The sequence below is a fragment of the Aotus nancymaae genome, unplaced genomic scaffold (genome assembly GCF_030222135.1).
Source record: "Aotus nancymaae isolate 86718 unplaced genomic scaffold, 86718_ANA_hifiasm-v0.15.2.pri h1tg000004l, whole genome shotgun sequence".
Classification (NCBI taxonomy): Eukaryota; Metazoa; Chordata; class Mammalia; order Primates; family Aotidae; genus Aotus; species Aotus nancymaae.
The window spans coordinates 12,919,670-12,944,430 of NW_026988415.1; the positions used below are offsets into that span (position 1 = coordinate 12,919,670).

Consider the following 24,761-nt stretch of genomic DNA (forward strand, 5'->3'; position numbering starts at 1 on the left):
CTTAAGTTCCACTCTCACCTTCCTTTCTCCTTCATGCCTCACAGGAGGTCATTATATGAACATTGTTTTTTGTTTTTGTTTTTGTTTTTTTTGTCAATCACTGCTTTAGGCAATAGAAAGCCTTTGAACAGGGGTATTAACACTAGAGGTGTTTTTGGAAAATCAACCCAAATGTGCCCTGCTTGAGAGTTCATTAGGATGAGAGGATGGAGGTGGGAAAACCCTTGAAGAGGCAGGTTCAGTGGTCCAGAGGGTGTGGTAATGAGGATTTGAGGTAGGGCGAGAAATCTTCGCTTTTTTTTCTCATGCTCTTGTGTGAAGCCTGCTCTTTGTGTTGCTATGACCCCCAGTCTTTGAATTCCCCCTCTCCCCTTATTCCTTCAGTTCATCAGCTTCTTTCTATCTTCATTTGAATCCGTAACCAGCCTGGGTTTCATGGGTACCCATTTCACCTGTATGCTTGCCACTGCCCTGGAATTCTTTGCTTTGTTGACATTTTACCACACCAACTGTAACTTCCAATCTTTATACGAATAGAACTGGTTCTTTTGCCTTGAGGCAGTGGTCTTGCCATTCTGATTTACTTTATTACTTATAGTAACATTTGCTATAGTGAGAGTCCAAAACGAGGCCAAGTTTTATCCAGATGACCTCGGTGAACTCAAGCCTGTTTTGGAGGAGGCTGGGTTCACGAAATTTACTCAGACTTTGCTCTTCATCAGAAGATGTAAGTGATACCTCAATAATACTGCCAGATTTTGTTTGTCTGTAGAGTAAAATTTTGATGAGCAATTGTGAAAACTGTTCAGATGACATATAGAAATGTGTTTAAGTTGGTCAGATTTGGGAATTTTATTTATCAACAAGTGGATTCTGTTTTAATTTCCACAACACAGATTTGGCCATGAGTCAACATCAATGAAAACTTTTGATTTACTATACTGATTTTGCTTAAAACACAAGTACATCAAACAAACCTTGTTATAGAACTATGGACAGACACAATAACATGAGTGAGTCTCAGAATGATGATGTTGAGTTAAAGAAGCCAGAAAAAAGATAGTACTATACTGTATACTTTCATTTATATAAGATTCTTGAAAATGCAAACTAATCTATAGACCCTGAAAACAGATTGGTGGCCACCTGGGATTTGGAGGCAAAGGGGAAAGAAAAAAATTCAAAGGGCACAAGGACAATTTTGTGGGTGATGGAAAGGTTTATCTGGATTGCATTTGTGTGATTGTATCAAAGGTGTACGTATATGTCAAAATTCATTAAATCATATATATGCAGTTCCTTATGTGTCAATTACATCTTAATAAAATGGTAAAAAATCATTAGCAAAGAAAAATGTTTTAAGCCATTAAAACAAACAAACAAAAAATCCTTCCTATAATTAGCTACTGTCTGTATCAGGGACACCATCTGAATACATTCATTTATTCATTCAACATTTTTTAACATCTATGGTGTATACCAGGCAGTGTGCTGGCAACACAGTGTTAAATAAAACAAACAAGACCTCGCGTCTATGAAGCTTACATTCTGGTGGAGGAGTCAGATCAACATGCGATAATAGTAAAGTGTGATAAATGTCCTGGCAGAGCAAGAAAGGGCAGCTCTGAAAATGTTTAGTAGGATTATCTAAGCTGATTCTTTGGTAGTAGATGCCTGAAACTGTGTTGAAGAGAATTCTGAGGCTTAGCAGGAAAGAGCTATGAGTGATCTGATGTCTTCCATGCATGAGAGAGGTAATCATGGTTTAAGTGCCACACATTTGCCAACATAGGGTTATACTATTAAGGTTGGCCTTATCATAAATTTCACAATAGTAGGCTTATTTTAAGTGGTTCTGAAGATGTTTGAGAATGATGAAGATCTCTTCTTATAGACTGTTTTTTTTTCAGACCAGTATTTTAAGTGCAAAGTGCTTTTTTGTTGGGGAAATATAAATCTTCCACATTGTAGTGTAGACAGAGGACAAGTGCTCTTTTGTTCTCAAAAATTCTATTTTTTTCAAGTGTATTTTACCCGCTTATGTGACTGAGTCTGAGCCTTTGCTAAGGGTACTGCAGCTGGATTATGTAGTGGAACCAGGTCCAGAAAAAGAATTGCTAAAGAATGCAAGTAAACAGGATGTCAGATGTTATCCTTAGCCTATTTCCCTAAACATAGCTTTTTGGCTGCAAAGTAAAATGCCATTCTTCTAGCTTCTGCTTATACACAGTGATGGCTGACAGCAGGCACAGTCTTCGTTTGCTTGGCACGTTGTCACTATGCAACTCAACGTGTTTTGCAAGGAATGATCGTGACACACCATCTCTGGGAGATAGTATGGGGACATCCGGCTATTTCTTGGAAGAATTTTCTCTCTACCTTCTTTGAGCCCTGTTGTACCGGCACATCTCCCCATGAGGCTCAGATCTGTCTGACCTAAGAGCCAGTTGGCATTGTCCTCCTAACAGAAGCCAGATTTTCACTGGAGCTAGACTATTTATTGACAGTGTTTTCCCAGACTGGCCCATGAGTGTCTCATTTCCAAGGTCCCCTGAAGTGCTGCCTCACCTCTGTTTTCCAAAGCACTTGCTTCCTTGCCTCTCCTCCCTCCCCAGCATCTTTCTCACTTTCTTTCCTTATAACTTCTTGCACTCTGTGTGCGTGTGTGTGTACACATGAGTGCATGTGCGTTTCTTCTTTTATCTGAATGAATTTGTTTTGCAGGTTTTGAAAAGGAAAACCAGTGTTATCCAGGATTGTTCATTAATTCTTATCTGTTTCCACATCTTTGTGCGTGATCTATGTGGTTTTAAAATCCCACATTTTGAGTAGGTTCCGCTGTTGTCTAAGAAAAGTTGCTTTAAACCTTTGCTCTGCAAGCACCCGAAGAGAACTCATAAAAAGGAAGACAACAGCAGATGCAATCGCGGATGTGGCTTAGTCCTTGCAGCTGCCCCAGAGTGCTGTTTGGAGTGTACCGTCCTCAGTAATGAATCCAGAAGAACAAATCGTGACATGGCTTATATCTTTGGGAGTTTTAGATTCCCCTAAAAAGACCATCTGTGATCCAGAGGAGTTTTTAAAGTCTTCGCTGAAAAATGGGGTAGTTCTATGCAAACTGATCAACAGACTCATGCCTGGCTCTGTGGAAAAGGTAAGGGAAATTTATAGTTTCTTTGGGATTGCTTATCACCCGAGAGCGGCAATCATGTAACGCTTGAGATTTTTCTGTTTCCCAGGCTGTGGGAATCTACTACTTTAATATTTTTCTAAGACTTAGACATTCTTTCTTACTGTTTTTGTAGTTTGCAAAGGTAAGAAAATGAAATGTTATTTTTTAGTAATTGGCTCCCAAATTGTAGTATAGGGAAAACCTGGGACAGCACCTATATCACAAGCTCACTTATCATGGAGATGCATGTTACATCTCCCTGTGTACTGAGGACATGTTTTGAACTTGGGGTACATGAATCTGTGGAAAAATAGAATAACTTATAACAGATCTTGATGGTGTTTATTGGCAGTTTGACTAAAATCAGCGTAGATTTCCTTTTATAAAAATCCATTGAAGGAGAGACTATTTAGCAACTGGGAGAAATAATTCAAAATGTCACATAAAGTTTGTAAAAGCAATAGAAACCAGATATATGTTTCAAATGCAATGTGCGTTCAAAGTGAAACTAACTTTGCTCTCTTTAAAACAATTCAAGATTTTTAATAGCTGGAAACCCACAATCATGAGAATAGATAATTTCTGAAGTAGGCATTTTAAGTAAGCTTGAATGTACAATTTTACATTTATTTTCTTAAGGTAATCATGGAATGTGACTGTGAGTATAGCACTTTTGCCTTCATGAACCAGTTTGTATTTTTGTTGAGCAAATAAATTTACTTATAATTCCTTAAACTTGAGAAAGAGTGATTAAATGGTGATAAAATGCAAAGATATGTGATCAAATGCAGGCAACAGCCAAGGGGGAAAAGAATTTTATTAAATTATCTAGAGGAAGGAGGAGAGAGAGGTACTAGGGATTGCTTCCTTGCTTAAAAGCAAGCACTAAGCTCAAAAAACTGTCTTGGTCTCCCGAATTTGCCATCAGCACACTGGAACAGAAGGCATGAGAGAAAGCTTGTAAGTGGGCATGGGTTGGGACTGAAGGTTTGGCGACATTTGAAACAAAGATCAACCGTTGAGATTTTTGCATCACTTCCTTCAGTGGTTATTTCTCTTCCTGGATTGACAGCAATGTTGCCCCACACCTTAAGAAGCCTGCTTTCCCTAGTTATCAGCAAATGATGAATATGCTTTGCTTGGCATGGGATGACAATCTTCAAGTAACATTTCACTGTGTTCCTCTAGTTTTGTCTGGATCCTCAAACTGAAGCTGACTGCATCAACAACATCAATGACTTCCTGAAAGGATGTGCAACCCTCCAAGTGGAAGTAAGCCTACCCCGGGTGCCTTCCCCGTTGTCATCATTTTTTTTTTTTTTTTTTTGCTCTGCTAATCAGGATGGGTGGTAAAGTACTTGGTTTATTTACACTGTCATTGGCCACTGAGTTAAACAGAGGTGGCAGACTGATCGTCCCCGGTAACGGATTGCTAGTCTGTCTTTTCCAGAAACCATTTCCAAGCAAAACAAAACAAAATCAAAACTCCAACAATGATGCCTTTTATATACAGCGTCCAAGCCCTGAAAACAGACTTTCAGTGAGAGAGCTTGTGTGGGCGTGTTCCCCGACTAAGGGGAACCAAAAGTGGGCCACTGACTGTTGGAGAGGGTCACTGTAATCCTCCCAAATTGAGAAAAGAGGAAAGGCCGTTGTTACTTCTTCCCATTAATACTTTAGAACAGATGCCTTGAAAAGCTGAGAGAGCCTGGCTCTGAGGTATCAGTTGTGTAGTAAATTGTGTTGCATTATTTTATTTTATATGGATCCCTACAGTGTGTATGGGGAGTGTTGCTGAAAGGAAGGCGAGACTTCCACATGTGCATCAAGTTGCTTAACTTCCCTGTGCTTCAGTATTTTTATCTGTAAAGTGGACATGCTAATAGCCAACTCATGGGATTGGTTTAAGAATCAAACAAGGCTGTACATGGTGGCTTATGACTTTAATCCTAGGCCGAGGTAGAAGGATTGCTATAGCTCAGGAGTTTGAGACCAGCCTGGACAGTATGATGAAACCTTGACTCTACATAAAATGCAAAAATTAGCCAGGCATGGTGGCGTGTGCCTGTAGTCCCAGCTACTTGGGAGGCTGAGGTGGGAGGATCACTTGAACCTGAGAGACGGAGGTTGCAGTGAGCCTTGATCGCACCATTGCACTCCAGCCTGAGTGACAGAATGAGACCCTGTCTCGAAGAAGAAAAAAAAGAGTCAAATAAGATACTGCATAATAATTTAGGGCCAAGAGCTCCAACATCATATAAGATCTATGAGGTAATTTATGTAGAGTCGTTGGCACAGGGCCTGGGACAGCAGAAGTACTCTATATTAGTAGACTAGTATTAGTCATATTATCTGTGGACAAATAGTTGTGTAGTTTAAGCATGAACTCTGGTGCGAGACTTCTTGGGTTCAAAATCTCAGTTCTCTCTTACTAGCAGCTTTGTGACCTTGGGCATGTTACTTAACTATGACTCTAGGCCTCAGTCTTCCTACCTACAAAATGGGAATAATAGTGGCACCTAACTCGTAGGATTCATGTGACCTTTTTTGAAAAATATATATATTATTTCAATAGTTTGGGGGGAACAGGTAGGTGGTGTTTGGTTACATGGATAAGTTCTTTGGTGGTGATTTCTGAGATTTTGGTGCATCCATCACTTGAGCAGTGTACACTGTACCCAATGTACAGTCTTTTATCCCTCACCCCACTCCCACCCTTCCCCCTGAGTCCCCAGAGTCCATTATATCATTCTTATATCCCCCTTATAAGTGAGAACATACGATGTTTGGTTTTCCATTCCTGAGTTACTTCCCTTAGAATAATGGTTTCCACCTCCATCCAGTTGTTGCAAATGCCATTATTTTATTCCTTTTTGTGGCTGAGTAGTATTCTATGGTGTGTGTATATATATATTACATTTTCTTTTCTTTTTTTCTTCCATCTGAGATGAGCAGCATTTGGCCAATATATTACATTTTCTTTATCCACTCGTTGGCTGATGGGCATTTAGGCTGGGTCCATAACTTTACAATTGCAAATTGTGCTGCTATAAATATGTATAAGTGTCTTTTTCATAAAATGACTTCTTTTCCTCTGGGATTGCTGGATAAAATGATAGTTCTACTTTTAGTTCTTTAAGGAATCTCCATACTTCAGGTTTTCCATTGTGATTGTACTAGTTTACATTCCCACCAGCAGTGCAGAAGTGTTCCCTTTTCACCACATCCATGCCAACGTTTATTATTTTTTGGTTTTTTAATTGTGGCCATTTCTGCAGGAGTAAGGTGATATCTCATTGTGGTTTTGATTTGCATTTCCGATGCTTAGTGATGGTGAGCATTTTTTCATATGTTTCTTGGCCATTTGTATATGTTCTTTGAAAATTGTCTATTCATGTCCTTAGCCCACTTTTGGATGGGATTATTTGTTTTATTTCATTTTATTTTTAATTTTTTTGCTGATTTGTTTGAGTTCCTTGTAGATTCTGTATATTAGACCTTTGCCAGATGCATAGTTTGTGAATATTTTCTCCCACATTGTGGGTTGTCTGTTTACCCTGCTGATTATTTCTTTTGCTGTGCAGAAGTTTTTAGTTTAATTAGGTCTCATCTATTTATCTTTGTTTCGTTACCTTTGCTTTTGAGTTCTTGGTCATAAACTCTTTGCCTAAGCCAATGTCTAAAAGAGTTTTTCTGATGTTATCTTCTTGAATTTTTATGGTTTCATGTCTTACATTTAAGTCTTTGATTCATCTTGAGTTGATTTTTGTATAGGGTGGGAGATGAGGATCAAGGTTCATTCTTCTACATGTGGCTTGCCAGTTATCCCAGCACCATTTGTTGAATAGGGTGTTCTTTCCCCACTTTATGTTTTTGTTTGCTTTGTCAAAGATCAGTTGGCTGTAAGTATTGGACTTTATTTCTGGGTTCTCTATTCTGTCCTATTGGTTTATGTGCCTTTTTTATACCAGTACCATGCTGTTTTGGTGACTACAGGCTTGAAGCTGGGTAATGTGATACCTCCAGATTTGTTCTTTTGGCTTAGCCTTGCTTTGGCTATGTGAGTTCTTTTTGGGTTTCATGTGAATTTTAGGATTTTTTTTTCTAGTTCTTGAAGAATGATGATGGTATTTTGATGGGAATCGCACTGAATTTGTAGATTGTTTTTGGCAATATGGTCATTTTCACAACATTGATTCTACTCATCCATGAGCATGGGATGTGTTTCCATTTGTTTGTGTCATCTATGATTTCTTTCAGCAGTGTTTTGTAGTTTTCCTCGTAGAGATCTTTCACCTCCTTGGTTAGGTATATGCCTAAGTTTTTTTTTTTTTTTTTTTTTTTGCATCTGTTGTCAAAGGGGTTGAGCTCTTGATTTTATTCTCAGCTTGGTTGCTGTTGGTGTATAGTAGTGTTACTGACATATTGATTTTGTATGCTGAGACTTTACTAAATTCATTTTTCAGATCTAGGAGCTTTTTGGGTGAGTCTTTATGGTTTTCTAGGTATACGATCATGTCATCAGCAAACAGTGACAGCTTGACTTCCTCTTTACTGATTTGGATGGCCTTTCTTTCTTTTGTCTGATTGCTCTGGCTAGGATTTCCAGGACTGTGGCAAATAGAAATGGTGAAAGGGGGCGTCCTTGTCTAGTTCCAGTTCTCAGGGGGAATGCTTTCATCTTTTCCCTGTTGCATATAATGTTGGCTGTGGGTTTGTCATGGATGGCTTTTATTACCTTAAGGTATGTCCCTTCTATGCTGATTTTGTGGAGGGTTTTAATCATAAAACGATGCTGGATTTTGTCAAATGCTTGTTCTGCATCTATTGAGATGATCATGTGATTTTTGTTTTTATTTCTGTTTATGTGGTATATCACATTTATTGACTTGCATATGTTAAACCAAACCTGCATCCCTGGTATGAAACCCATTTGATCACGGTCTACTATCTTTTTGATGTGCTGTTGGATTCGGTTAGCTAGTATTTTGTTGAGAATTTTTGCATCTATGTTCATCAGGGGTATTGGTCTGTCGTTTTCTTTTTTTTTTGTTATGTCCCTTTCTGATTTTGGTTTGAGGGTAAACCTGGTTTCATAGAATGATTTAGGGAGGATTCTCTCTTTCTCTGTCTTTTGGAATAGTTTTAAGTAGAATGGTACCAATTCCTCTTTGAATGTCTGATAGAATCATGTAACATTTCAATGAATTCATATATGTAAAGGCCCCAGAAAAGTGTCTGGAATGTAGTAAGTATTCTCCCCATGGTAGGTATTATTATTAGCAAATACTGGTAGCTTTGCCCCAGATAAACTTTGCTTCCTTCACCATTTTTCCTAAAGTTAGCCCTAGCACCAGGTTATATCTGTCTTAGAATGTTTTATTCCATTTTCCCTTAATGCCCAATTTGCGCACGCTTTCTCAATCTCTCTTTCTTTCTCTGTGTGTGTGTGACTTTTGAGGCAGGTATGATGGGCGACCACTTTATATCCCTTACAGAATAATGTCTACTATGGAATTGTCTTTTCTCTTTTTTTTTCTATTACAGTCCAGACTCTTCAGGAAATTTTAAAGTTTTCTTTAATAAATACTATGGTATATTCTTTTTCTTTTTTTCCTTTTTTTTTTTTTTTTGAGATGGCGTCTTGCTCTGTCACCCAGTCTTTAGTGCAGTGGTGTCATCTCTAATCACTGTAACATCCACCTCCCAGGTTCAAGCGATTCTCGTGGCTCAGCCTCTCAAGTAGCTGGGATTACAGGCACGTGCCACCATGCCCAGCTAATTTTTGTATTTTTAGTAGAGACGGAGTTTCATTATGTTGGCCAGGCTGATCTCAAACTCCTAACCTCAAGTGATCTGCACACCTTGGCCTCCCACAATGCTGGGATTATAGGTGTGAGCCACCGCACCTGGCCAATATGATGGTATTTCTTTTTCTTTTTTAATTGTACTTTAGGTTCTGGGGTACATGTGAAGATCATGCAAGATTGTTGAATAGGGATATACATGCAAGGTGGTTTGCTGCCTCCATCCCCCATCACCTATACCTGGCATTTCTACCCATGTTATCCTTCCCCACCCTCCCACACCCAGCTGTCCCTCCCCTAAGCTCCCCCCCTCAACAGACCCAGTGTGGTGTGTTTTTTTTTTCAAATAAAAACATGGTGAAGTTGCCAATGATTTCTGCATTCTGAAGCTGCCAGAAGGTTTACCGAGCTTCTTTGCAGTTCTAAGAATACTGGATGATACAGAAACACCTTCCAGGTTAGGCATTGTTGAGGATTTTTCTGATAACTAATCCTTATTCCTTTGAGCGTCAATGCTTAAAATATTCTTCCACTTTGGATAGAAATATTTATTTTTTTAAAATTATGTTTACTGCTTTTATTTTTTCATGGGACACTTCACAAATTTTTGTGTCATTCTTGTGCAGGGGCCATACAAATATTCTTTGTAGCATTCTAATTTTAATGTATGTGCTGCTGAAGTGAGCACAAGATAGAAATATTTCTAAAAAGTATGTCTTAATTTTCTCTCCTCTTAAATAAAAGGCACTGGAAAAAATTTTATCTCTTTTTGATAATTCATGATGACCTGAACATTATAGGAATATTGTAATGAGTCAATATCTGGCATTGTGGTTAAGCGCATGCCTTCTCTAGTTTGACAGATCTAGATTAGAATCTTGGCTCAGTCAATTACCGGTTGCATGACTCTGGGAAAGTTACCTGACCTCTCTATGCTCCTTTTTCCTCATCTGTATAATGGAGACATTAATGACATCTACCGTATATGACTGTTTTAAGGATCAAATGAGATAATACATCCAAGGCACTTAATATAGCACTGCACACAAGGCATGCACAATAGTTGTTTTCTGTGGTGTTATTACTAGGTAATGTTCTTTGCATTGTTATGTGCAAAATTATTCTTGTAAGGGATATACAGGAGCCATATTGAGGCATTCCTAGAACCCAGAAAGAAGACTAATAAAATCAATACATAAGGAATGAGACCGAAAGCTGAGCTGGGGAGCAGCAAGCAGCCAAGAAGACTGATCATCTTGTCTCAAGCTTCCAGGTGGTGGGAGACGGACCTAAACATAAATGTTCACAAATGTCACTGGACAGAGTCTCTCTCGGGCCCGAAGTGCCTGGCTCAGTGCCTGGCATAGGACATACCTGGTAGATTTTTGTTGACTCTGTAAACCTGTAGATGTACAAAAAGCAAGAAGAGCAGGGCTTGACTATTGCTCAGAAAACACTATTATTTATCTAAAGAAAGAATGCCGGCTTGAAATTGTCAGCTTGGAAATGCAGAAAAATGGAGCCAGAGATGGAGCACCATATCCACAAACTGAGTATTGGGCTCTGGGGCATGGTGACCAAATTATAAAGCTGTTGCCTTCTGGCCCTCTGGTTGGCCAGTTTGCCTCTCCAAGTGACCTCCATCTGTGTGTTCTCATATGGCTACAATGTCTTAGGGTCTTCAGAGGATCACACATTTAGTAACTGATCAGGGAAGTCTGCTGAGACATCTGGGAACAAAGTGCTGTCGGAAGCACCCACCACCTTCTTGACCGTGTCCTTTGTAACACAAATTTCTTGCTATTGTTTGTTTGTTTGTTTTGAGATGGAGTCTCACTCTGCTGCCCAGGCTGGAATGAGGTGATGCAATCTTGGCTCACTGCAACTTTGGCCTCTTGGGTTCAAGTGATTCTCATGCCTCAGCCTCCCAAGTAGCTGGAATTACAGGTGCCTGCCACCATGCCTGGCTAATTTTTGTATTTTAAAGTACAGACTGGGTTTTGCCATATTGGCCAGGCTGGTCTCAAATTCCTGGCCTCGAGTAATCCAACTGCCTCAGCCTCCCAAAAGGCTGGGATTACAGGCATAAGCCACTGTGCCTGGCCCACAAAAGTTTATTAATTAGTCGTTTTTGTTTTTTATTTTTGATTTTTGTGGGTACATAGCAGGTGTATATATTTATGGGGCACATGAAATGTTGTCATACTGGCATACAACATGTAATAATCACATCATGGAGAATGGGGTATCCATACCCTCAAGCATTTATCCTTTGTATTACAAAGAATTCAATTATACTATTTAAGTTATTTTAATATGTACAATTATTATTGACTATAGTCACCCTGTTGTGCTATTGAACAGTAGGCCTTATTCGTTCTTTCTATTTTTTTGTACCCACTAACCATCCCTACCTCCTTCCCCACTACCCTTCTCAGCCTCTGATAACCTGTCTTCTACTCTCTATGTCTATTAGTTCAATTTTTTTGATTTCCAGATCCCTCAAATAAGTGAGGACATGTGATGTTTGTCTTTCTGTACCTGGCTTATTTCACTGGATGAACCTCCAGTTCCGTCCATGTTGTTGCAAATGACTGATTCTCATTTTTTTGTGTGTGGCTGAATAGTACTCCATCGTGTATAAGTACCACATTTTCTTTATCCATTCATCTGTTGATGGACACTTAGGTTGCTTCCAAATCTTAGCTATTTGTGAACAGTGCTGCAACAAACATGGGAGTGCTGTTATCTATTCCATACACTGATTTTCTTTCTTTTGGGTAACATACCCAGCAGTAGGATTGTTGAATCATATGGTAGCTCAATTTTCAGTTTTTCAAGGCACCTCCAAACTGTCCTTCATAATGGTTGTATGAATTTATGTTCCCACCAGCAGTGTATGAGGCTTCCTTTTTCTCTGCATCCTCTCCAGCATTTGTTATTGCCTATCCAAAAGTTTTTAATTTTGATGAAGTCAAATTCCTCTCTTTTCTTTCTTTTGTTGCTTGTGCTTTTGGTGTCATAGCTAAGTAACACTTTCCTAATTAAATGTCTTAAGATTTTTTCCTATTTTCTTCTAAGAATAATATAGTTTTACCTCTTACATTAAGCTCTTTGATTTATTTTGAGTTAATTTTTGTATATGGTAGGAGGTAGAGGTCCAAATTCATTCTTTTATGTATGTACATCCAGTTGCCTCAGTACCATTTGTTGAAAAGATAACATTAATCAATTCCTCCATTGAATTGATTAATGTAGCTATGTAGTAAGTTTTAAAAGTAGAAGGTATGAGTCCTCCAACTTTGCTCTTCATTTTAAAAATCATTTTGGCCATTCTGGATTTCTTGCATGTCCATATGAATTTTAGGATCAGCTTGCCAATTTCTGCAAAAAAGGCCAGCTGAGATTTTGATAGTGATTGTGTTCAATCTGTAGATTGCTTTGGGGAGTGTTGCCATATTAATAACATTAAATGTTTAAATCCATGAACATGGGATATATTTCCACTTATTGTCTTTAATTTCATTCAGCAATGTTTTGTAGTTTTCAGTGTACATGTCTTATACCTCCTTGGTTCAATTTATTACAAATAATTTTATTATTTTTGGTGTTATCAAAAAATCGGATTATTTTCTTGATTTTGTATTTAAATTGTTCATTGCAAGTGTATAGAAATATAATTGATTTTTTTTTTTTTTGAGACAAGACTGTCGCCCAGACTGGAATGCAGCGGTATGATTACAGCTCATTGCAGCCTTAATTTCCTGGTCTCAGGTGATGGTCCTACCTCAGCCACCTGAGTAGCTGTGACCACAGGTGTGGAGCACCATGCCTGGCTAATTTTTGTATTTTTTTTATAGGTACAGGGTTTTGCCATGTAGCCCAAGCTGGTCTCGAGCTTCTGAGCTCAAGTTATCTACCTGTCTCAGCCTCCCAAATGGCATTACGGGTGTGATCCACAGTGCCTGGCCAATTTTTTTTTATATTCATCTTATATTCTTCACTTTGATGAACTTATTCATTAGTTTGAATAGTTTTCTAGCGGATTTCCATATGGTTTTCCTATACAAGAGTATGCCATTGGTGAATAGAGGTAGGTTTACTTCTTCCTTTCCAGTCTGGATGCCTTTTATTCCATTTTCTTCTCTAATTTTTCTGTCTGGAACCTCTGGTACAATGTTTAATAGAAGTGGTGACAGCAGACAGTGTTTCACCATTGAGTATGATGTTAGATGTGGGTTTTTCGTAAATGCCCTCTATCAGACTGAGAACGTTCTCTTATATTCTGAGTTTGTTATAAGTGTTTCGTTTTGTTTTTATCATGAAAAGGGTTGGATTTTATCAAATGCTTTTTCTACATCTGTTAAAATGACCGCTTGTTTTTGTTCTTTATTATATTTGTATGCTATATTACATCAGTTGATTTTCATATATTAAACCAATCTTGCATTCCTAGGATAAAACCCAGTGGATCATGTTATATATGCACATAGAAATTTGTGCACATCTGTGATTATTCTTGAAGGATCTTTCTTCATAGAAATTGAATTACTGTGCAAAATTCTGATAGATAATGTCAAATTGCCTTACAAAAATGCTATAGCAAGTTACATTCTCACCAATAGTGCAGACAGTGTCTTTTTCCTATCCCTGCAACACTGGATATTGTTTGTCCTTAATGTTTGCTAAACTGACGGATGAAAATGGCATTTTATTTATTGCTGTAATTTGTATTTCATGATTCTTAATGAGTTTGGACATCCTCTTATCCCTTTTAGTCTATTTGTATTTCCTTTTTGTGAATCAAATATATCTTTCTTATTTTCTTACAGAATGGAGAAGGCAGGGAAAAGACTCAGGTCCCAAGTGAAAAGTTTCCAGAATATATGGAAGAAGCTTCATGTCTAGGTAGAGGATCACTGATGTCTCTCAACAACACAAATTCTAGCAACGGTAGTTTTACTTTTGTGTTGCCCCTGAAGTTGGTGGGAGTTAGGGACACCTACAGTTCTGATCAGTCAAGAATGGCCTGGGTAGTACTGCTTTGATTGCATTGCCCTGGCTACAACTACATGATTGACTGGTCTCTGAAAGCTCTAAACCTATGGTTTTCCTCTTAGCCAAGCCTTTCCCCTGCCTTATCCCCAGAAGGTAATTTGCCTTTGTCCTCTGCCACTATTACTACCAACACGTTGCCATTTATTTTTATTTATTTTTGAGATGGAGTCTTGCTCTGTCACCCAACTGGAGTGCAGTGGTCTGATCTAGGCTCCCTGCAGCCTCTGCCTCCTGGTTTCAAGCAATTCTTGTGTCTCAGCCTCCAGAGTAGCTGGGATTACAGGTGCCCACCATCATGCCTGGCTAAGGTTTGTATTTTTAGTAGAGACAGGGTTTTGCCATGCTGGCCAGGCTGGTCTCAAACTCCTGACCTCAGGTAATCCACCTGCCTCTGCCTCCCAAAGTGCTGGGATTACAGTCATGACCCACCACACCCAGCCCCAAGTTTATTTTTTAAAAACATATTTTATTATTGAAGGATTTCATTGAATGTATATGAGGTTCAATTAGTATTTATTTCACTTTTTCTTCCTCCTTCACCCTCTTCCTCCTCTCTTACTCCCTCTCTTACTCCCTCTCTTACTCACTCTTTCTCCCTCCCTTTCTCTTTCTCCCCCACCTCTTTCTTTCCAGTACCAGCTGGTAGCAGTGTGTTTTTTTTCTCTGCCCCCACCCCCTCATTCCCTCCTGTCTCCCTGAGTCACTCCATCTGCCTTGTCACTGGAACAGCATGGGTGCCCTCCCCAAAGTGAGGCCTGTGGGATGGACAGTTTGCCACTTCCCAGGGGCTGCTCTGCAGGGAAGCAGTTTTGAAAGTAAGACAGATCTACTAGTGATCATGAGTCAAGGCTAAATACCTAGCAGTGCAGTGCCTCCCGGGAAGAGTTAGGCAGAAGGCCCAGCAACTAACCAGTAGCTGTAATGGGTATCAGCAGATCTTCCTTCAAGCCCTGACCCTGCCAGTTGTGTGAAGTCAGGATCTCCTTTTCCAGGCCTCAGTTGAGTCATCTCTAAAATAAGGAGACTAGAGTAGGGGTTGGGTAATGTCTAATGGTTGTAATGTCTGTTTTTAACTGGCCCATTTCCATCAGTCTCCGCTAGGCAAAGCTTTGTGTGTTTAGCTGCTCAGTTGGAGCTAGTGAGAAGACCAAAGAGGATTTTGGCAAGTTCTTTTCTTCTGTTGTGCAAATCTGACATGCTTAATGTAATTTCCAAGAGTTACATTAAATGTCACCCACGAGTCTGGCCAACCTAATGTTTTAAAGACTGCACTGTGTTTCTGTAAAAATTAGACTTTGAGTAAGGTTTTAAGTATTTCCCACCTATCACGAACGTTTTCGTTCTCTCCCAAAGAGACTATTTGATTTGGGGCCTGTTATCAGAGAGGCCGGGAAGGGCATCCAGGATAGTTCGAGGAAGGGTGGTGTGTGAAGGGCCTCTGGAGAGCTAGCGCTTCTCCACTTGGGTGTCTCAGCGGCTCATCATAGAGTTTGGGGGTTCTGAGTTGCATCTAGGGGTGAGGGGGGAAGCAGGCCACCAGAAAGGGCTAGTCTATGAGTCCAGGGATCCCGCCCGAAGCTTTGGCAGTGACCCGCAGCATGCCAGGCACTGGCAGCCCTCGGGTAGGGGCTGAGGCAGGCGGCAGCAGCATGCGCAGTGTTGCCGCTGCCGCTACACAGCGGCTTTTGCTGCTGCTACAGCTAGCCGGGTTGCTGCTGCTGCTGCTGCTGCTGCTCTGCCTGCGCCGCTGTCACTTCCAGTTCCTACTTCTGCGATCCAGGTCCGGGTCACTGCTTCCCCGCTGCTGGCCCAGTGCCTCCAGGCCGCTTTCTCTCGGCGGCTCCGCTCCGGCTCCGGCTGCGGGCGGGAGGGCACCGGCGCAGGCAGCTGAGCGTGGTCTGGAGGAGCCTCGCGGGCTGGCTCCCCGGGCAGTCGCTCCCCTCCCGTCGCCGCCCCGCGCACCCTCTCCCGGCTCGCAGCCAGCGCACCCAGCGGGGCGCGCCTCCGGCACCCCCAGTTCGGCCCCGCGATCCTCCGCCCCCCGAGCGGCACGGCTATGGCAACAAGAACTTGAGGACAAGACTCTGACTTCCCTTTAGATAAAAAAACAATCCCCAGACTGGAGAGGTTGCGGGCGCGGCACAGAGTTTGGAGACTGGCGCCCCCTCCTCGCCCACGTCCAGGCGCAAAGTTGCAGCCGCCCCTCCCCGCTGGGGCGAGCCTAGCCCAGCTCTCCAGTTTCGCACTGGTGGCGGCCGCGCTCAGGGCAGGGTCCCAGCTCCGGCTGGGTTGAACGGTTCCCGCAGCCTTGGCACAGGCTTGCCCGCCCGCTCGCCGGCCCCGTGACTCGGGAGGGCGAGCGGCTTCCAGGAGGCGGCGGCGGCGCGGCTGGAGTGAGGGAGCAGCCGGAGGACAGGCGGGCAGCGGCCGAGCCAGGTGACCTGCCTGGGGGCAAAAGGGTCAGGGGAAGGGGAGTGCGCGAGGGCCCGGGGGTGGGTGCTGAAGGACCCCCTTTGAAGAGGAGCCGCCCTTCCTTCCCACTGTCGTGGCTCGCAGCCCCAGCTGCGGGGTCCGTTCTCTGCCAGGGCCTCACAGTGCGCTGAGATCCAGGGTGCCGGGAAGGGGGAGCTGGGGGCCGAGGGCGCAGAGCGAGGACGCGCCAAACTTAGGGGCGAGTTGTCCATCTCTGGCCGCAAGATTTGCATCCGACTGGATTCTTTCCTTCCCCCAGAACCAGAGCAGGAGTCAACAGTATCATTTTTAATACTAATTTGATGCCCTCCCAACCCGGAGCATCCGTACATTTGGGGATGTTTTCTGCGTTGAGTATACAGTGATCTGTTGCAGGAATGGTTTGTGGATGGAAAAGACCTGTGTTCTACAAGGTGTTCCAAAGTGCCTGTAGTTAATTTCAAGTTTTCATTTTCCAGTCATTTAGGAACCCAACAGGTATTTGAGCTATTTCGTTTCTTAGCTCCATAGTGGAGAGCCCTCAAGTTTGTCTCTTCAAAGGTTTTATATTTTCATTTTTAATTTGTTACTGTTTTTGGATATAGGGGTAATTCACATAATGTTTTTCCCTTTTCTTAATGTATAGTGGGAATAAAAATATAGTAAACGAATATATTTTCCTCTGCAACTATGTATATTTTTGTCAATAAAAGCTTCTCATAAACGAAAAAAAAACTGACAAAATAGGATAAATTTCAGTTGATGTTCTGTAAAGTATTAAGAATTTTAAAGGCAAGATTCAAAGGTCCAAACTGTTTTTTTTTTTTTTAACTTATATTTGCCTGGAAAACTCATAGTTTGTCCTTGGACTTCCTATCTTAATTTTGACATTGACCACGGTAAGAGGATCTCTGATGACATCATTTGCTCCAGTCACAGTTCTGGCATTCGTGACTGAGAGCACCTCTCTCCAAAACGTACGGCCTGGGCCTGCCCTTGTGCTTCAGCTGAGGCATTTCCAAGGATTTCTCTTCAGCAAAGTATTATGCTACATGCCAGGCAATGCTGCAGTCCCTTCTTACATAAGCTAGCTTTTAGGCTGGTGTACGCTTTGGGTGTGCTTAGAACAGTTAAAACAAGGGAGTGTTCTGTCTTAGTCTGGGTGCCGGGGCAGATGATTGGAGTTTTGAACAAAGTAAATTTCCAGCTACTATTCTCATTTTGCATTTCTTCGGTGCTTAATTTTTTTGAATGCCTTCTACTTATCTGAAACTCCCTGTGCCCTTAAAAAGGATGTAGGAGAGATGGCATTACTTTCACTTGACAAAGAAACAGAAAAGTTTAGTTGATCGAAGTCATACAGCTTATCACTCATAGGATCAAAACTCTAACCTGGATGTCCCGCTTTCAGCCTAGGTTTTTTCTTTGTTCATTTGTTTTTACTAAAATGTGACATTGTATGTGAAAGTGTTTTATTTGGCACATTTTATGGATAGTCCGTCTTCCAAGCTACTAATTTTTTCTATTCTTTTTGCCTACTCACATCTCGGCCTTGTCTTTGCTTGTGCAGGGCTGGTCCTGTTCTTAGGGGTGAGGACAGGAGCAGAGTTTTCCAAAGGATGGTCTGTGGTTTGTATTTACCTACAGTTGGCCTCCTCTCCACTCACATTCAGGGATAGCAGGTGCTGAATAGAGTGAGTAGCCAGGGCCCAGAAATTTCTGATATTCATTTGACATCATTAGTCCAAGTATAATATTACTTCAGTCTTTACAAAGAAACTCATTCAGGAGAGGAAATTGGAGAGCATGAGTTTTGTTCCTTTACAGCAATCTGTTCGTCATTGTGCTTAGGATCATAGATGCTAAGGAGGAAAAGGAGTTGAGTATCTACCATTTCTCAGGCACCGCCTATGTTCCAGGCACTATGCTAGGTGCCTTAAGTCTATTATCATATTTAACCCTTGCAATACTCCTGGGAGGTAGGTGGCATTGTACCCATTACACCCTGGTGGAAACTGAGGTTTGGAGATGATCCAGACTGATGCTTCACACTGCCAATGCAAAGCAGAACCAGAACGTAATCACTGATGTACTTGACTCCAGAACTCATTCCGTTTGTCTTGTGCTAGGCTGTTGCCCCCAAAGAGCTATTGATAAATATAGGAACAACTGGCTCCTTTGTTTTCAGACATGGCTGTACATTGGAATCCCTTGGGATGCTTTTTAAAAAGACAAATCATTGGAGTCTGAGTTAATTGGTCCTCAGTGAGACCCAGCCACCGGTATTCCTTTTTTAAAAAATGCTTAAATCAACTTTATATTTACATTCAAGAAATTGCACAAATCCTAAATATATAGTTTGGTGAATCTTCACAAACTGACATACTCATACGGTCTGCACCCTTATTAAGAAACAGAAGCCACCCTCGTGCCCCTTCCCAGTCACTACTATCCAGACTATCCAGCACTATCCTAGTAGATTCCCGACCGTCCCCCGCCTGTTTGGTACTCCATATGAGCGGACTCATACAGTATGTACTGGTTTGTATAAGGCTTCTTTCACTCAGCATAATAGTTATATAAGTCATATTTGTTACAGGTAGTAGTGGTTCATTTTTCTTCCTTGTTGTGTAATATTTCATTGTATGGATATACCTTGTTTTGTTTTTCTACTCACTTGTTGATGGATGTCTACATTATTTTCAGTTTTTGTTTGCTGTGAACAATGCTCCTGTGAAGATCCTTCTGAGCGTCTCCCGGAGAACATATACACACATTTCTGTTGGGTTTATGCATTGCGTGGCACTGCTAGGTTGTAGGGTCTGCACATGTTCAGCTTTAGTAGGTACTGTCCAGCTGTTTCCCAAAGCTGAGAAGCCTCGTGATTTTTTTTGAAAGCTCTGCAAGTGCTTCTAATGTATATCCAGAGTTGAGAACCATTTCCCTGGTTTATCCAGAGTTCAGCAACCTAGTGACCTCCAGTGTCTACCACTAAGCTGAGAACCATACAAAAGGAGATCCCAGCTTTCTTCTCAGCCTGGAATCTTTTAGACAGTCTTCTCAGTGAAACTGGGCAGCTTACACCCATTTTCCCATAATCCCTTGTGTCAAGTTACCTTTACACTGTTCATCCACCCTTGCTTTGGTTTATTCGTGAACACATCTGCTAGCCTCAGAACTTTTCAAAGGTAGGAACTGGAATCTGATCATCTTTATTTTAATTAATTAATTAATTAATTTTGAGACAGAGTCTAGCTGGGATTACAGGTGCATACCACCAAGTGCAGCTAATTTTTGTCACCATGTTGGCCAAGCTGTTCTTGAACTCCTGACCTCAAGTGATCCAGCTGCCTTGGCCTCCCAAAGTGCTAGGGTTACAGGTGTGAGCCACGATGCCTGGCCCTAATCATATTTACAACCCTAGCACCCAGCACAGGACACGGCATAGAGCAACTGCTTAGGAAGGGTTTGTTAGATGAAGGACTGAGTACTCAGAGAAGATCTGGGCTGCAAAAGAGACATCACATCTTTGCACTAAGAATTATGTACTTTATTCATATGACACTGCCTCAGGCCCGCGCTCAGAGCCTAATTGCTTTTACTTATCTCAGCATGCTAGCATTATGGGTAATCTGGTTGCTCACCCTGAAACCGATTAGAAATAGCAGATTAAATGAGATGAGGTGAGGTATGTGAAAGCACATTGTAAGCTGGAAAATAGCACCTAAATAGAAAGTTGTGATAAAGGGAAATGAGGGGCTGATCTAGATTAGGTGCACTGGCAATGGCAGAAAGTCTATATATCTGTGTGTCACATGGAAGAACTGAAATAAACAGCATGTCAGCAAAGTAGACGGAAAAACTATAAAAAGCAGACCCCCAAACACATAACTCTCTGGGGACTTTTGGTGTGGTGTCAGGCATGCTGTGTGGTCTAGTTGCTAGAATATGTTCTTTTTCCTGCCTTGATCTGGGTTTGATTCCTGATCAGGGCAGCCTTTTTTTCTTGAGAAGTAGTATACCAGTGCAGGGACTAAGAGCTTGAGCTTTGGACTTGGACTGACCGGTTGGCCATTTATTAGGTATATGCCAACCTCCTAGGAGGTAGTAGCAATACCACTTACTAAGTACAAGCTTCTGGCTGGGCACGGTGGCTCATGCTTATGATACTAGCATTTGGGAGGCCGAGGCAGGCATATCACTTGAGGTTGGGAATTCGAGACCAGCCTGCCAACATGGCGAAACCCCGTATGTACTAAAAATACAAGAATTAGCCAGGCGTGGTGGCCAGAGCCTATAATTGCAGCTACTCGGGAGGCTGAGGCAGGAGAATCACTTGAACTTGGGAGGCAGAGGTTGCAGTGAGCCAAGATCATGCCACTGCACTCCAGCCTGGGTGACAGAGAGACTGCAACTAAAAAAAATAGCATATGCCTCTTCTTAGGGTTAAACGAAAGAAAGTAAGTAAAGCACTTAACATGGTCCTTGGCACTGAGTGGACTCTCAATAACAGCTAGTTCCTAATTGGAATTTTAATATATCCCAGTAGATCAGTGTTCTGGGATATATTAAATAAACAAAATTGCATTATTTTTTAAAAGTTCACTTAGTTCAGTTATGTTAAGCTAAGTCTGTTTAAGAAGTGAGTCACTGATTTTTAGTAAGATATTCCTTTGAAGTCTTAACATTTAAGCCGGGCGCGGTGGCTCACGCCTGTAATCCCAGCACTTTGGGAGGCCGAGGTGGGAGGATCACCTGAGGTCAGGAGTTGAGAGCAGAGTGGCCAACATGGTGAAATCCCATCTCCACAAAAATGCCAAAATTAGCCAGGCATGATGGCGGGTGCCTGTAATTTCAGCAACTCGGGAGGCTGAGGTGGGAGAATCGCTTGAACCCAGGAGGCGGAGGTTGCAGTGAGCGGAGATCCAGCCTGGGTGACAGACTGAGACTCTGTCTCAAAAAAAAAAAAAAAAAAAAATTGGAAGGGTAAACTGTGTGCTCTCCAAGGGTTATGAGGTTTTACTAGTTGCATTTGAAATTTAGACAGGGATAAAACTTGAAATAGGAAAAAAACATCCAGCCATCTTGTCTCTCAGTTTATGTTCTATTCGGCAGAGACTGTTTGTTTTGGGAAAATGTTTTTAAAAATAAAGTCAAAGGTAAAATCCTCACATATTTTCTAATACTTAACACATCTCTGGAAGGCAAAACAAAGTTGAATATTTCTGGGTGTCTTAGATGAGTAGTGATGTCAGACTTGGCCTCTGTTTTCATTGCTTACCAGCAGAAATTAATCCTTCAACATTATTAGCATCTTTCACTCACTATTAAAGTGCTTTTGTTTCTGAGTTTAAAAGTCTCTGTGCTTTTCATCCTAGAAAATAATTTAGATTACAGCATGTTGAAATGTGTTTAAAATAATTTTGATACTATATTTAATTTGTTTTTATATTTTATTTGGAAGGCTACATAAAGACAGTTTAAATTTCCGTGACATTGCAGCCCAGTGGTATCCATGGAACAGGGATTAGAATTCTAAACTACAGTTTCAGGCAATATACATGCAATTTGAAGAGTTTTAGGAACTGCTTGTAGGAGTTCTTGTTCTTTCCCCAGCTTATTGTCTTGCTGTTGTTCTCAATGCTTAGCATGGCCAATTTTTAACTGCTGAAAACAATTTGTATATGGTTTCCTTTATAACAGCTCAGGACTAGAAATATATTTGGGGATCCAGTTGTAAAGAGGAACTGGAGAAAACAAAGCAACTGAATTCTTCAGAGACTATGAATTATTCAGTTGTTAACCACAGTAACTTCTTGAGCTACCATTTTGCGTTCTAATAATAGAAACAGTTTGGATGGATTCCTCTGGGTATTGAAAAATTAGATCTTTTCATTCTTTTCTAGTCTATGTACAAACTAGAAAAATCTGAGAAAAGACTCTTTTCAGTTGTTCATGTTTACCTGGATGAACAAGTTTAATTTTTGTCTTTTAAAACAGACATATTTATTTTTTAATTAAAATAGCTTGAAATTTTAAAATACATCCCAAAGCAAGATGATCGTGTTAGTTAAATTAAACAATGCAATGAATGGTCTTTTATTTTTGGTGATGATTGCCAAAAACCTCCCCCTCTTGCCTTCAGGAAATAAGCAATAAGCCTGATGAATTGGGCATAGTTGAGGGGAAAAATCAAAATCAATGGCTTCTATTTAAAAAACACAGTATGTAATATCTAAAAAGGAAAGGCATTGTTTCCGAATTGGGGCGAAGGTACCAAATATATACCAAAAGGAATGCATTTTGTTAGAAATTTGATCAATTGTTAGAATCTTCCTGACTGGAGATAAAAATTACCTTGTTTTAAATCTAACTCACTCTAATTTGGTTTTAATGTTGACTGTAATCCAGGCTGTTTCTGGGGACAACAGAACACAATATACCTCTTTACTAAAACCACACAGTCTTGGCCACTCTCCCCTACTCCAGCCTCATTCTAATTTGGTCTTATTGTTATCATTGAGGTGGCCCTCAAGGATCAGTCTGAGAGGTGATGCAACGTTGCCGGCACAGAATAAGGTATGCAGAACGATTGGTGATGACGTTTGGGGTTAGTACCAAGAGGAAAGGCAGGGTCTGGCCTTTGAATTGCAAATGAAGGAGTGTGAAGGCACTTGCCAGTTTCTTAGGGCCCTCACTTTACCAGCTTTTTAGAGGAGGTGGTGTGTGTTCACTTAGTCCAGAAGCTGCATTTCAACATTGGCAATGCCACTTCCTCTGCTGTCAGCTGGACGAAAGACCTATGACACTAGACATCTGTCCGATTAGATCCAGGCTTTGTCATACCCTGGCAAACTGGACCTTATCACACAAAAAGATGTATGGGGTCAGAGATGTGGATCATCCAAACCAGCATAGAGTCACACATCATTTCTATCAGACTTCTGGCAGAAGATTTACCTTCCTAATTAACTCCTACTTGGGCAAATAGAGTAAAATCCAAGCTTTATACTTTCTTGGGGACTTGAATATTATTCCAGAGATCAGACATGTCAATTGAGGGATTGAATAAGGCAACAGGGAAAAGAAGGAAATAAATTAAAGTGCGATCAAATGCAGCAGTTTTTGAAGCAGCAAGTGAAACTGTTACTAAAGACTTGTCTCAGCCTTGACAATAACAAAGATGTTTCCCTACTCCTTGGAAGCACAGACATTATTTTAAGAGGTATTTTTTTTTTTTTAGACAGAGTCTCGTTCTGTTGCCCAGGCTGGAGTGCAATGGTGCGATCTCGGCTCACTGCAACCTCCGCCTCCTGGGTTCAAGCAATTCTCCTGCCTCAGCCTCCCCAGTAGCTGGGATTACAGGCATGCGCCACCATGCTCGGCTAATTTTTGTATTCTTAGTAGAGACAGGGTTTGTAGGCCAGGCTGGTCTCGAACTCCTGATCTCAAGTGATCTGCTCCCCTTGGCCTCCCGAAGTGCTGGAATTACAGGTGTGAGCCACCATGCCAGCCTTAAGAGCCATCTTTAAGGTGTCAAGCATCGTTTATGAAAAGCCCTGCCTGTAAAGCAAGCCTGAACAGTAATTTGCATGTTCTTCATGTGGAGGTCTCCAGCAAAATAGAGATATGTACTAATAATTTCTGAGAAACATACGCAAATCAGGAGACTGCAATCTTTTACTAACAAAAATTTAACGATTTTTTTGTGAGAATATACATTGTGATAGTGGAAATAAGCATTTGCACTGTTAGTATAACCACTTTGCATTATCTGAAGAAGGACTGGTATTTGGGAGTGTGTTGTATATTAGGGCAAATCTTGATTCGAGAGTAGAAAATCACCTTCAAGTAGAGACAACAGAATAGAAAATGGTGTTAGGGTTAGTCTACCTGTGGGTGACTTCATTTACCAAATTTTATATAGTGTTCTTTTTATTTCTCATCTTAAAACAAATTTATGTATTACTGCCTGAGCATCAGGTGTTCAATAAATGTTTATTGAATGGATAAGGAATGGGTATTTGAATGGAAGTGAACTTTTAAAATTTCATTTTAGACAGCTTGCATATTTAAGAGTCTATATGTAGATGGGCAGGAGATGACTTTTATTCATAAAAATGACTCTTTGGTAAAAATGAGAACAGAAAGAAAGCTGGGTTTCGCCTAACATAGCGTTACTTTATGCCAAGCTAGAGTACTTGTTTCAAGTTTCTTAAAAATTAAGAAAATTAAAAGTGTGAGATACTAGCTCCTGTGATGTGATATGGAAG

The 24,761-nt window shown here is 40.9% G+C and overlaps 1 protein-coding gene and 1 non-coding gene across 4 annotated transcripts in view; one reads left to right on the forward strand and one right to left on the reverse strand.

Moving 5' to 3' along the window:
- The first annotated feature begins 2,740 nt into the window (after positions 1–2,740).
- Positions 2,741–24,761, forward strand: part of ARHGEF6 (Rac/Cdc42 guanine nucleotide exchange factor 6) — a 111,764-nt gene continuing 89,743 nt past the window's right edge. The window contains exons 1-2 of one of the 3 annotated variants that reach the window (XM_012472315.3): positions 2,741–3,154; positions 4,361–4,444. In XM_012472315.3, coding sequence (XP_012327738.1) covers positions 2,990–3,154; positions 4,361–4,444 — 249 coding nt within the window. In that variant the 5' untranslated portion in view covers positions 2,741–2,989. Of the gene's footprint in view, positions 3,155–4,360; positions 4,445–15,795; positions 16,474–24,761 lie in introns of those variants that run through there. The other 2 variants (XM_012472314.3, XM_012472316.2) reach the window with 2 other exon arrangements.
- On the reverse strand, positions 9,561–9,667 carry LOC135269268 (U6 spliceosomal RNA). Its single transcript, XR_010337599.1, has one exon. It is a non-coding gene; the product is annotated as a U6 spliceosomal RNA (small nuclear RNA).